The sequence below is a fragment of the Asterias rubens genome, chromosome 21 (assembly GCF_902459465.1).
Source record: "Asterias rubens chromosome 21, eAstRub1.3, whole genome shotgun sequence".
NCBI classification, from domain to species: Eukaryota; Metazoa; Echinodermata; class Asteroidea; order Forcipulatida; family Asteriidae; genus Asterias; species Asterias rubens.
Window position 1 is genome coordinate 10,543,525 of NC_047082.1, and position 15,203 is coordinate 10,558,727.

General features: G+C 37.8%; 1 protein-coding gene across 4 annotated transcripts in view; it reads right to left on the reverse strand.

Moving 5' to 3' along the window:
* LOC117304459 (dystrobrevin beta-like) overlaps positions 1-15,203 on the reverse strand; it is a 71,084-nt gene that overhangs the window by 48,111 nt on the left and 7,770 nt on the right. For 3 of the 4 annotated variants that reach the window (XM_033788932.1, XM_033788930.1, XM_033788929.1), the window contains exon 1: positions 8,877-9,309. The exons of the other annotated variant lie outside the window; for it this stretch is intronic. In XM_033788932.1, the coding sequence (XP_033644823.1) occupies positions 8,877-9,042 (166 nt within the window). In that variant the 5' untranslated portion in view covers positions 9,043-9,309. Of the gene's footprint in view, positions 1-8,876; positions 9,310-15,203 lie in introns of those variants that run through there. 4 annotated transcript variants of the gene reach the window in all.

Consider the following 15,203-nt stretch of genomic DNA (forward strand, 5'->3'; position numbering starts at 1 on the left):
CTATTACTCGTAATCAAGAAAGGTTTTACGATGATAATTATTTTGAGTAATTACCAATAGTGTCCACTGCCTTCAAAATCTTGTCTGTAAAATGTAGGCCATTTGAACAGTATTTTTTTGTTTAAATCTCCATCCCATCATCTTATGCCTGATGGCATTACATGTCAATACAAGTTAAGAGGTCTCCAAGGTGATGAGGAGAGAGTCAGCAGGAGTGTCTCCTTGCTAAGATGTCTTGCTCTCCTCATTAAAGGCACTGGACACAGGTGGTAATTACTCAAAATAATTTTTTAGCATGAAACCTTACTTGTTACTTGGTAACGAGCAATGGAGAGCTGTTGATTCAAAACCATTGTGAGAAATGGCCCCTTCCTCCATGCTCTGAAGTAACATAGTTTTGAGAAAAAGGTATGTTCGCACTCAATTAATTAAAGACTAAAAGCTGTAAAGCCTTTTATTAGCCACCTCAAAGCACACAAATTTGTGGAACAAGGGTGTTTTTTTCTAACATTATTCTCGTACAACTTCGATGACCAATTAAGTCCAAATTTTCACAGAGTTGTTATTTTATGCATACATTTGTAGGGATACACCCCTCAAGTGAGAATCATACTTTGACAAATGATAATAATAACAAAAATAGTAAGTTTTTATATAGCGCTTTTCACACGCGAAGGGCGTCCCAAAGCGCTTCACATTATTACCTCTGGCTACTGGGCCTTAAATCATTACCAAATGTGTCCAGCATGTCCAGTGCCTTAAGCCCGGTTCATACTTCCTGCGAATGCGAAGCGAATGTTGACGTCACAAATTCGCAACAAATAATTCGCAGCAGTTGAACTCTACTCACTTGCGACTATCGCTGCGAAAGGAGGGTTGTGACGTCAAATTCGCTTCGCATTCGCATGAAGTATGAACCGGGCTTTACATACATGTAGGTTTAAAAATCACTCTGAAAATTAAAGGCAATAAAAACTTACTTGGCAAGACGTACTACATGTAGCAGCTACATTTTGATACATTTTGAGAAAGATACATTTTGAGAAAGTTTTCACATCAAAGTACTGAGGTTATGGGAAAAAAGTGTCACTTTTTATCCCCACAAAGTCGAATCTCAGAAGTAAATAGTGTATTCCTGTTGCAGATTATTCTTCCTGCGCGAACATTTAACTGCTCCATATTTTGGCACAGGATACACTGTATCTCAAAAATGCCACCACTTTTTTAAATGAAATTTTCACAGATTAGTTTTATGGTATCTCTATAAATACATGTACATCAATGTAAGATTGAAACAAATAGTGTTTCCCAATTACCAAAAGTCTACAATCCCTTTAAGACAGTAGTCCAGCCTCCTCCAAAAAAAGACTCTAGGCGAACCGTGTACTGTATAAACCTGCAGAAGCTCAATGCATCTTATTTGTTGTTTGTAGTACAGAAGGGGAAAATTGGAACATGAAGACGAGGGGATGAGAAATGGTGGGGAGGAGGAGGAGGAGTAAGATGAATCTCTATGCAGGATTTTAATGAGGTGAGGGAGGAGGAGAGGAGGCGGAGAGGAATACGACGATTAGGGGAAATGAAAAGAACGATGATGCTGGAAATTGTGATTTAAACAATAACTCGTTTCTAATGAGATATGATGGATGGAAATCAGATGGTTCAAACTGGGGGGGGGGCGGAGGAAAGACAAGATTGAGGGAAGAAAAGTGACAACAAGGAATTATTATTAAGATATGAAGGAGATGAAAAACCTACACTGTATTGACTTTTTGTGACTGTGAAGGATAAGGACAGGAAATGAGGTTTCTCATGATCAATGGCTCAGGTTATATTTAAATCCCCAGATGTTTTCTTTAAAATATATTTTTTTGTATTCAAGTTTGCCCCAAACAAGGCACTGGGTCATGTTGATGACATTGGCTATAGGAAGGAATTTCTTTAGATGAAAATAACTCAGGGAGCTAAAGGTAGATATTTGTATTCCTCTTTGAATCAGTCTTGGTTGTAGAATTGAGGAAAACATTCACCACCAGGCAAGGAGTTCCAAAGAGATGCAAGATGTGTAATAAATCCGTTTGATGGCTTTTTGTTCTACATCTCAGCAAAGCAAAAGGTATTGAACACATGGGTGAGAAAAAGGAGAAAGCCTGGTTTCTAGCCCATAGGAGGGACCAGGTCGACGGGACACACTGGCATGACTGGTTGCCTATTACCATGAGAACTTCTGTAGAAAAGATAGCTCGAGGCAGAGAGAGGCTGGCTACATACATATAATTTATCTCCGGTCTACAGTCCTCCGCCAATGCAAAGGACTATTCTTTGGGCATGTTGTGTAGGATTTTAATCATCCTATAGTAACCTCCATTGATTGAATATGGAAGCATATGGAGGCAATGTTAAAAAACAAGACATGAAATAGCAGTCTGGTACAGATCTACGCCTGCTGGCAGAGGATCACCGTATTGAAACATCTCCTCTGTCACTCAATTGACTCTGCTTGCATCTTCTTCGGTTCGTAGCAAATATCTCCGGGGCAAATTTGCACTTCGTTTTCAGCAGGCCAGGTATTAAAATGAATGGCCGGATAATAAGAAATAACAGTTAATGTTTCTATGAAATATAATGAGGATTTCTTCACCGGGCATAGAGGGTTGCGGAAGAAGATTGAATGCACGCTGTGGATGTCATGGGATCGAGTGTAGTGGAATGAAGAAGACCACAATCCAAGTTGTACATGTATATGTGCAGGTTGTTTCTCAGAAAGTACAGGGTTATGCACATGATGTACGTGTAGTGCATGTTTGTATATTCCAAAAGAAGATCAAAATTTAAAGCCCTTTTCACATGACCAGTAATTTAGCTAGGGTCCCTTGCTTAATTTTAGCATACATAGTACACATGTACACACATGTAGTTGTGAAGTTTGACAAATTTGCACTTCTTTTGAAATGACAATTTGGACTATCCATTGCCAAAGTTCCCTGTAAGTGAAATATCACATTTGCCATCCTTTATGGACAGTACAAATGTATACATAAACTTTGTCGTCCTTTTACACGAGGTGCAACTTCGCAACCTTGCTTAGATAAAGCAAGGGACCCTTGCTTAATTGCTGCCGTGTGAAAAGGGTTTTTAGACTCCAACCCACACCCTTTTATTTCCACGTAGTGTTTATATACCAAGTCCCTGTAAGTTCGTGTACCTAAAGTACGTAGAGTGTTCATGCATCTAAGGCCTTGACCTTCTAGGGGAAAAACGAGTAGGAGAACACGTATTTAATTAGTGATTTTGAGTGTCAGCAAAAATGTGTACAGTGCGTAGTGTATAAATTTCAAGCAACTTTTAATTAAAAAGACTCATTGTATGAGTCTATATTTTTGTAACAAATTGCTATCAATTCAGTGCTTAGTTTTGTGTTTTGCATTTAAAGGCTCCTGCATAACTGTACATAACATGTATGTGCTACATGAAATGTACCATAGTATGTAAACGTCTCTTATGTACATCATGTATTAGGCCAATTCAGAACTGACTCCGCGGCAGTACAGTTAATTACGATCCTATAAGCTAAAGTAGTAGTCCAGTCTAATTTCTATACCATCCGCCCTGGTAATAGTTAAAAAGCAGGACAGTTCTTTTCAGAACTGAGAAGTCTCCCGAACCTCCGATTATCTACTCCGCGGCAGTAGAATCAAGCAAGAGAACAAACTCTACGTGGCAAGTAGATACACACATGGTGTTACCGCAAACCAAATATACATTGATACCTCACCATACAATGCCTCAAATCCTATATATGTATTAGGCCTACTTATAGTATCATTATGTATGTACCGTACTGTGCTTACAAGTACCAAGCACCATGTACATGTACATGAGGTAAGGTGTTGTACATTGTAAGCTGTGATTAAATGGTCAAAATGAACTTCATGTACAGCCCAAGATCCAAGGTTTTTATATTGAAAACCTACAAGAACTCCTACTAAAACTGTTTGTACACGTACACATGAACACGCACTGAAGTACTGACAACCTGTACGTTCACCGTATTCCCTGTCTGCCTGGCATTATGCATCTGACCTATCGTCCGAACGCTTTAGTTATTAGCATATATTGAGTTTCCAATCCTTAGCAACCACCCTTTAATTCATGCACAAAACAACGCTCCTAGGTTTCTTAGGCTCTTGCGTCACTCAGTCAATTGTTTCCCGGGCAAATATCTTGCTATTGATTTACTTTAATAAAACATGTATGTAATTAGCAGAGGATGTAAAACATTTTGTAAAAATTATAATGAATGGCCTAAAAACAACTAAAAAAACAATGCACAAAACAGCACCCCTAGGTTTCTAAGGCTCTAGCGTCACTGCGTCAATTGTTTCCCGGGCAAATATCTTGCTATTGATTTACTTTAATAAAACATAGGCCTACATGTATGTAATTAGCAGAGGATGTAAAACATTTTGTAACAATTATAATGAATGGCCTAAAAACAACAAAAAAAACAATGCACAAAACAGCACCCCTAGGTTTCTAAGACTCTAGCGTCACTGCATCAATTGTTTCCCGGGCAAATATCTTGCTATTGATTTACTTTAATAAAACATGTAATTAGAAGAGGATGTCAAACATTTTGTGAAAATTCTAATGGATGGTCCATATAAAACAAAATGTATTGTACACATTGTCTGAAGTGTGTTTACTGACAAACTTCCTGCAGAGACTAAGGGAATAATTAGCGAGAAAGCTCTCAAGGAAATGAATAAATTACACAAAGACCCAGGGGATGGTGTGCAGTATAATTGCAGTTTGGGCAATTAATGAAGACAGTGTGTATTGGTTGCACATGTATAGCTTTTTTTAACTACATGTAAATGTCTTATTATTTTGTTAAAACTTAAAGGAACGTTATAGAATTGGTAAGAAACAGAAATCGTGAAGATCCCAGATTTACATTAAACTTACATGGTCTAATGATGATGATAGTAAAAAACATCCCTTGAAATATTTCTGTCTGAAATGTCATATTTGATGCAAAATAAATATTCTTATTTGCCTTTTGGAGTTTATCGCTCAGGGAGCGTTTTATTCATTTTTGTTTTTTGCATCGATGTCACGCAAAATGTGCTAATTGGTTTTTCACTACTTTCTCGTGACCCAGATGGCCGATCTATCTCAAACTCCTACAGGTTTGTCAGTTTATTTATATGGTGAATTACATAAAGTGCTTACACTGTCAGCAACTGTTTTGTTAGCAAAACCAATTCTGTAATGTTCCTTTAAATAATGGTTAAGTTGCCCATCAAGGAGTCCGAAGCAATAAATAAACAAGGGTTTAATCCAACCTTCCCATAAAGGAAAAATGTATTACTCCTGAGTACTCCTTATATTTTTTCATGATCTACATCTTGAAACATACGCTTGGAAGAGGTTGCGGATAATGGTACTGAAATCTTATCAAGCCAACTATTAAAGGGAAGGTACACACATTTGGTAAAACTCCTAAAATGAATTATCAATAAAAAACCTATTAAGTAAAATGGTCTCAGCTTTTAATAGTACAGTTTAAAGCATTTGGAACGTCTCTCAGATTGCGTATTTCAATTCTAGATTATTACTCCTGCGTGGACATAATTGCTCCGTATTTTCAGCAATACATGTATCTCAAAAACACGACCAACCTTTTTCACAGGTCAGTGTTGTTGTATTTTAAAATGTTTTGTTTTTTAGTACTGCCAAAAATAGTAACTTTAATGGCCCGACGCCGCAAATGTAGATTGAAGAGAATAAAGTCGAAACGTCAGGCCATTAACTATTTTTTTTTGCAGTATAATTTACGATAAAAAAAACAATTGCAAATGTCAAGGATCTGTGTATAATAAATACAAGGGGTACGTATAATAATTTTTATTGCGTTCTTCTAAAATGAAAGAGTTGACATTTGCATCTGACCTACATTCGTTGAGATTGTCTCGGCGTAATTTTCAGTGTGCCAGGCCTCTTAGATGCCTGCAATTGGCAGGTGGTCTTACTGACGTTCAATGTCATATCAATTTGTTATGAGTGATTAAGTTGCCTTGGGCTTTCTCTTCCACTGTTTTAATTTCATGGGAATTAGCGGGGCTAGTATTGGACCATAAATGAGAAATGGAAGTCAATTGATAAGTTTTATTTGCAAACAACTGGGACGTAGTACGCATACACATGACAATTAAGTCTTGTGTTTTATTTCGAATCGTTAGTCAAGTTTACAGAGATAAAAGGGTTCTTTAAAAATGACAGTTAAGAGGGTGTAGTATTGAAGTTAACAAAAGGAAGTTTACGTATTCCTTTTAAAGGTGTTATTTCCCTTTGGTGACGTGCTTGTAATTTTTTCTTTGTTGAAAAATACAAACAAATGTTTACACTGATTCCTCTTACTATGTACAGATGTATTGCAGTATAACCATAGCAAAGATTGTCATAATAATAATAACAATAATAACAAATTCTTTTATAGCGCATTTCACAATAACCGTATCAATGCTCTTTACATTAGTGCCCTGGTCATGGGGCCAATAACATCCCTGTAATGTTTCTCAGCTCCCGTGGGAGTATACAGCCCTGAGCTGCCTGTAAGGCGCTTGTGGCTTTTTCATACACAATATCAACCTCTACCCTCGCAGGTACCCATTTATACCCCAGGGTGAAGAGAAGCAATTATAGTAAAGTGTCTTGCTCAAGGACACAAGTGTCACGACCGGGATTCAAACCCACACTCCTGTGAATCAGCACTAGAACTTGAATTCGATGCTCTTAACCACTCGGCCATGACACTCTACAATGTAATGTACCAGGTACAATGCCTTCATTGAGGTTGTTTTTATCTAAATGTAATTAATCTTTTTTTTTATTATGCAATTTCGTCATTTACTTTTTGAGCAGCAACATCTACCTTTCAGTAGAATACTTCCTAAAGAAGATCCCAGTAAACAAGAGCTTCTGCCCAAATTACTTGCAATTCATCACCATCAAATCTAGATGAGAACCTCCAAAAGAATTTTTTTATTTTCTTAATTCCCAACTCCATTGAGCAGTCCCAAATACTTGTTTCATTATCTCCCAGACAACGACTTTGTCATTAGTTCCCCCCCAAAAAAACAAAAACAAAAAAAACTCAACAACATTTTGACGGGAGTAAAAAAAATGAAATACAAGATGAGAGTGTGGGGCCTCAGTTGCCATGCAGCAAGAATCAATGTGAATTAAATTATAAGCTCATTCCATGAAGGTATAGAAACTGTGTAGAGAGATCTCCATCCCACTCAAGAATGACCTTAAACTCACACTATTGAGTGTGGATACATAAGGCCTGCCAGCAGTGACATCAAATTGAGTGGATGGCTGTTGTGGGTTAGCATTGTAAAGAAGAACTAGCACTACACCATAGGGTGTCATGGTCGAGCGGATAAGTGCACCGAATTCAAGCTCTGGTGATTCTGTTCAGCAGAGTGTGGGTTCGAATCCCGGTCATCGCACTTGTGTCCCTGAGCAAGACACTTACATGTAACTATAATTGCTTCTCTCCACCCAGGGGTAAATGGGTACCTGTGAGGGCAGAGATGGTTTTTGTGATTGATTTAGCCGAGTAGCGCATTTGTTGCACAAGGCTGTATAGGCTACTCCCCAGGGAGCTGAGATGGTTTATTATTATTATTATTGGTTTATTAAAAATCAAACAAAGCAGCCAAAAGGCTGAATTGTGTTTAGATTTACAATATAAAAATACATTAAAACATCAAACCCAGCAAATATACTGAATGATTTAAGGCCCAGTGACCAGGGGTAATAATTTGAAGCGCTTTGGGACACCATTCGGGTGTGAAAAAGCGCTATATAAAAACTTAATATTATTATTATTACTGTCTTGACTGTACAGTGTACTCTATCATGGGAATGGCCATTTGGGGGGGGGGGGACGGGACATGTTATCATTGTCAAGACAGACCAATGTACAAGTTTGAGAATTCACACTTGACATACATTGTAGTGTACATAATGTAAACATATTACAGGTTAGTAAGTTAGTTTTGCTGTACACTTTGTGTTTTCGGCTTGCACAGCTGGCACAGAAAATGGGTGCTAAATATTTACAGCAAGCTTACTGCAGAGATTGGTGAGCATATAAAATGTAGCGTAGCATTCCTCGATACAAAACTCAGCACCCTAAAATTGGGCCCTGCAATGAGAATTATGTCTCAAAAGATATTGATCTCAATTCTCAATATTTAAATTTTAAACATTATTTTTGTATACATAGTACCAAATAAATGATACTTTTAGTGGTCCCTCATTTAATGTACACACATTTTGTTGGTTAATTTTACCCTTTGATTTTGAATTTTTTAAAAGTTACATGTGAAAGACTGCATACTATAGAAATATTTAAGAAGTGAGGGATCTAAAAAAAAAAAAAAAAAAAAAATTATGGAAGAACCATGTAAACATAAAAATTCCTAAATCAGAAATACATGTCATACATGTGAAGCATACATTTACCGTATTGTTAATTACAATGAACACTAACATACACATCGTTTACTGTGTGAATCCTAGAGTGAGTCCATGTCAATGCAACTCAGTTGATCATTGTTGATAGAAAACATACGTACGAGTAGAGGCACGAATCACATTTTATGGGTATCATGAATTGACTAGTAGAAGAAATGTGTACAGTAGTGTAGGACTGACTGCACGCCACATTCATGTACACAGAACTAGGAATACCTGTTCTGTACGGTTCATTTACGATGACAGCAACCATCACGCATGAATGAATATTACACAGCCCAAAACCTTAATCTTACATCATTAATCTTCTCCTATCCTCTTACCTGGAATGGTACAAGCAGTTGTAGTAGTAGTAACAGAACACGCAGTAGTAGTGTTACGACGCTCACGTGGCCTTACACTCCTCGAGAGTGAAATATTTAGCGTTATTTCCACACCCTCACATATGATTGTTTCGTTCACGTGTACCTCGTCCACACGGCCGTACATATAACAACGTAAACCAAATCGTCGTGGGTAATGAGGGACGTCCTTAAAATGAGAACTTCCTCAAGAGTTATAGGAAGAACATCCTCACTGAGAAAACAGCTGTCTCACGCTTGGAGAGACTGCTGTGTACATGTATGTGGTTGAAGCCGTGCAGGAGTCCAGCATGGGGGAAACGTGTACACTGCCGAGTATAACAGAGACCCGTCTTCACACACGCACGGCCATGGCAATGCAGTGCAGAAGGATAACATTATTGCATTGATTCAATCCCAATCTAACCCACACAAAATGTGTACTAGACATAAATTGTGCACAACTGTAGGAATGGTGCTGGTACACCGTTGTGTGATTACTGGAGACATGAAATGGCAGGATGCTACATGTACCCATTGATGCTTTCCTTAGTAATAGTGGGCTTGTAGTGGGTCGGGGGGGGGGGAGGGGGGAATGGATCTTAGGTGGGAAATGGTACCACGTATGATGAAGAATAGGGAAGTGGTTGTGTCAATAATATGAAAAGCAGGATGCAATATATTGATGCTTTCCTTAGTAACGATTGGCTTTGGTCTGGGGGTTTGTTATTAACGCAACTGAGCAAGGTGGACAGTGGTGTACATGTACATTGTGTGAAGGCATGAATGTATGGATGGGCTGTCCAAGAATTCTTTCTTTTAATTGATATTTAGGAAGCAATTCATTATTGCTTGGGTCTTGGAGGAAGTGGGAGGTTCATTGAGGGCTGGGGGAAGGTGTTGGAACTCAACAATGTGGATGATGGCGTGGCATGACAAGAGAGTGGGTTTGGTTAAATTTATTAGAATTTCTAGTAAATTTAACTTGTATTTATTGTCGTAGAAATAAGAGTGTAGAAATGTACAATCGAAGTACATGTACCTTTAGTTACTTTGTTTTTATGTACTCTCAAATAAAGTCAATGCAGAGCATTATATTCCTTCCTGTAAGCCAAACTGGAGAACTCGGTGAAGATGTGTGTACACATACAATGTACATAGTGTATACAAACGGTTTACCATCACAATCACACAAAGTTACAACTTCAAAATGATCAACAAATCTTGCATCAGTGCACCCAATTTCATTGAGGTGAGTCAAAAGCACAAACAACAGTAACTTTCTGCTTTAAAGGAGATTGGGCCAGGGTCACTAAGAATAACATTGCCACAGAGATTAATTACTAAATCAAATACTTCTGATCAGACATGATATTTAGTCCTTGAATAAAAAAAAAAAAATCTTATTGTCTTGAGTACAAGGATTGACCTCACAGCCTCCAATCTCAATAGATTAATCACATTTTAATTTTTCCCCCAAGGGCAAAGAATTGAAAATCAGACTACAGTGGGATGAGAAATCTCAATATCATTGTTTCCAGCTCTAGCTCATCGAGAACAGTGTCCCAAACACTATAGAGAAGTTGATTTAAAGAGTAGAAATCTCTAAATATAGACTCCTACATCTCTAGATAATAACAATTTCTAGGGCCCCTACTTTTTTCACTAGACAGACATTGAGGAGTCTGAATTCTGATACAAGCCTGAAATTTCTCCTCGCTCAATTGAACATGTCGATACATGAGTACACTAAACGTCCACCGAGGAGAGTAATGTTACACTATGCATGAATGTGTCATTACAACTCCAGAGGTTCCAGTACAACCAGCGTTCATTTTTTATGTTCATTGCATTGTGCATTGAACGTTTATGCCAGAAAAGAAAAAAATTCATTATCGTCAAACAGTGACAAACCTAAAAGGAGGGCAATAGAGGGCTCACTTCCAATCTAGCACAGTCCAGTGCTTTGCATTATTGAATTAGATTGAAAACTCTCAACTTCAGCTGGAAACCATCTGCAGTATTGTTACCTTGTAAGCCTTTTCATTTGTTTTCAGAGATACTAAATTAAAGGAACATTATAGAATAGTTTTTTGCTAGCAAATCAGTTACTGGCAGTGTGAGCACTTTATTTAATCCACCATATACATAAACTGACAAACCTGTAGACAGAGAATTGTGAAAAACTCATTACAAATTTTGCATTGCATCGTTGCCAAACTAAAAATTAATAAAACGCTCACTGAGCGATTAACTCCAAACGCGAAGTTGTATTATTTATTTCTCATCAAATATGACATTTCAGACAGAAATATTTCAAGGGATGTTTTCAACTATCATCATCATTAGATCGTGTAAGTTTTATGTAAATCTGTAATCTTCACGATTTTTGTTTCTTACCAATTCTGTAACCTTCCTTTAACATCCCACTGAAAAATACAGTTTTCCACAACATTTGCTGCTGAGTAGACAAAAGATGCTGCATTGGTAAAAATCAAGTATCAAGAAGTATTTTCATTTTTTTTTTTTAAACACTGGACACTATTGGTAATTGTCAAGTAGACCAGTCTTCTCCAGATGCATTTAACTTTAACAAGCCCGAGCTCAATTGGTCGTCAATGTTGCGAGATAATAATGAAAGAATGAACATCCTTTAAACTTGTGGAAAATCACTTCTTTCTTGAAAACTACGGTACATGTACTTCAGAGAGAGCCGTTTCTCATGATGTTTTATACTATCAACAGCTCCCCATTACTCATTACCAAGTAAGGTTTCATGCTAAAAAATATTTTGAGTAGATTACCAATAGTGTCAACTGCCTCGCAGAGTGAAAGGGCACTTGGGTAACATAGGGTAACAAAAACCTCCTGGGCCTCCCCAGGGCTGTATTTCACGGGGATAAAAAAAACACAGTGTGAAAAGAGCTTTAGTATGGTACATTTACAAGAGTTCTGTTCAGCAACTTCGGAGATTGTTTTCTTCATAAATTCTCAATGGTAGCCCTCTGGAGTTGACCCCTGAGCTTAAGATAAGAGTGTCAATCAATACTAGTGTGAAGGGGGTTTAGGGAGTGTAATGAACACTGGGTGCAGCACACATTTTGAAAGGAACAATCTGAACAGGTGAAGACTACAAAAACACAGAGGCAATACTGTAGAGGAATCCGAGGTCCCCAAACTGCCAAGGATACTTCTACCATAGAGCATTGCTCCATGCTTCTACTGACGGTCATTATCACAGGTCATTATCACAGGTCATTATCACAGGTCATTATCACAGGTCATTATCACAACAGTGGTATACGTATCACAGCACTGGTTTAAAGGGAGGGTTTACGTTTGGTAATGGTATCTCTCTTCAAATCAGTCATGTCAGTGGCACAAAAAACTTACTTGGTTTCGCTTCACTTCCAAGTAATGTTATGTGGTTACAAAATGTAAAAAGGTATCAGTTTTTATGCCCCAAAATTTGAATCTGAGTAAGCGTTACTGTCCTACACTTTCTCATAAGTGTATCATATGGACAATGATGGAATACAATCGCTCCGGATTTTCAGCGATAAATTTTCTCCACAGAACGCGATCACCTTCTGAAATGAAATTTCACATGGTACTATGCCTATAACCTACATGTGTACCAATAGGATTAAAACAATTCAACGGTTCTAAAAACCAAACGGGTATTAAAAACAGTAGACACTATTGGTAATTGTCAAAGACCAGTCTTCTCACTTGGTGTATCTCAACATATGCATGAAATAACAAACCTGTGAAAATTTGAGCTCAATTGGTCGTCGAAGTTGCGAGATAATAATGAAAGAAAAAACACCCTTGTCACACAAAGTTGTGTGCGAATAGATGGTTGATTTCGAGACCTCAAGTTCTACAATGTAAACTTGAGGGCTCGAAATCAAATTCTTGGAAAATTACTTCTTTCTCGAAAACTATGGCACTTCAGAGGGAGCCGTTTCTCACAATGTGTGATACCATCAACCTCTCCCCATTACTTGTCACCAAGTGAGGTTTTATGCTAATAATTATTTTGAGAAATTACCAATAGTGTCCACTGCCTTTAAAACAATTCAACGGTTCTGACAACCAAACAGGTATTAAAACCAAACAGGGGATACCTTTAACAGTTGAGTACAGTTGTAGAGGCTTAGTGAAGCCTGAAGGAATGAGGGTCAATTAGTAAACCTATGGGTAAACTGACAAGTTCACTGGCAGGATCCAATTTCAAGATACATCAACAGGGCACAATTCCATACAGGAGAGCTGTGCATCATTGCTTAGCATTATGTAGTCCTGTGAGCAGGATTAACACCAGTCACAAATCCTAGTGTCTAGTGAAATGGTTTGCAGTGCTTAGCTACATCATGGAGGACTCCATGGCTATGTATCCTACTCTGTGTGCTTTTAAGCAGCTAGATGAAATTGGATCCTGGTTTGACAGTTATGAAAACAGTACAATACAGTGCACACCTGTTCATCAGGCCTACCTACACGCATACACATGTAAAGGGAGATGGAGGTGTCATCTTTGCGGTCAGAAATTATTATCTCTCTGGACTTGCTGCTTCAGAGGTGTGAAGTTTTCATAAGGGTGGAACAGGCTGCATATTTACATCTAGAATGCCAAGCTTACATGTTACATGCAGAGAGGAATGAAATCCAACTCTTTTCTACATATCTTTAATGCATAGTACACCATTCATATTGTATAATTGTTCAGGCTTCGAAGTAACCTGGCGCCTCCGCGCTCGGTCCCCAATAAAAAGGCCCCAGGCCCCCTACATTTATTTCTACAATAAAACATTACACACTTTATGTTTCTGCACTAAACATGACCCCAAGAAATGTTCCTGTTCTTTCCAAAGTATTTAAATGATATTGATTATTGATTTAACTTTAAAATACTTACTTTTTGAAAAAGCAAAACAAAAAAATCCTGTCTTAAAGCCATTATACACTTTCGGTACAGAAAAAAAGTAAAGTTCACAGATTTACAAATAACTTACATGGTTTACAGAAGGCAATGGTGAAAGACTTCTCTTGAAATATTACTCCATGAAATGCTTTACTTTTTGAGAAAACATCAAAACAATATAAATTCTCGTTAACGAGAATTACGGATTTATTTGAAACACATGTCATGACACGGCGAAAACAAGGGTGGGTTTTTCCGTTGTTTTCTCCTGACTCCGATGACCGATTGAGCCTAAATTTTCACAGGTTTGTTATTTGATATAGAAGTTGTGGTACACAAAGTGTGGGCCTTGGACAACACTGTTTACCGAAAGGGTCCAATGGCTTTAAAGATTGAATTTCACACTTTTTACAAATTCCTTTCTTGCCAATTCATGGTCCAATTGGCTTAAATTGTAAACCAATTTGACCTTTGACCTCACAGGTTCACAGTTTGTATCAACCTCTTTGCTGCCACTTATAGTCCCTTGAGAATCCATCTCGGAAAGAATTCCTCAGAGCTAAGAGACCTTTGCATTTGTAATACAGGAGTGTGTTACAAAGTATGCATAACACTTGAACTTGGTTTGCCTCTTCAATCAGTTTCAGCTTTGAGGTAGAATCCAGTGCAACATAACGGCAATAAAAAAAATAAAATAAAATTCTAATTGCGATGCAATCATGCAAGATAATACGCCGTTGAAAGTGCCTAATGCAGTCAAAAAACAAAAGCCAATGGTGGGAGAAGATTTTTTTTTTTTTTTTTCATTTTGTTTTAATAGGTACAATAACAAATTGCATTATCTACATGTATGTACGTACAAAGCAAGTTCCTGCTCTGCCAACAAATATTCATCATCCAACTTTTTCTGATGAGCTTGAATGTTTGTAAAAATTCAAAAATGAAAGGTTTGTTCCCCATTTTGAAAATCGCCGGCATTTCCCCAGTGATCCTCCACTCCACTCTGTTAACAGCCCTACCCTTCTACATGATGTAAGAATGTACCTCAACATGTACCTCATTGCTTTGCAAATAAACATTAAATTTTACGATGTTTTTAAGTTCAAATCAAACCGTTTGTTCCTCATTTTGAAAAAAAACAAACCCGGCATTGCCAAGGGAGCCTCCACTCCTCTTCGTTAACCCCTACCATCCTACTGTATTTCTAAACCTCCGCGCCTTAAGTGATGACGACGAAGTGATACACACACAACACACTGCAGTTGGCCTTTTTTTTTTCTCATTTGAAAACCCACTCACAATACACCAGACCATCATGACTAATTCTCCTCTTACCTTTTTTAATCACACATGATTTAGTTACGGGGGGCGCCCGACCCCAC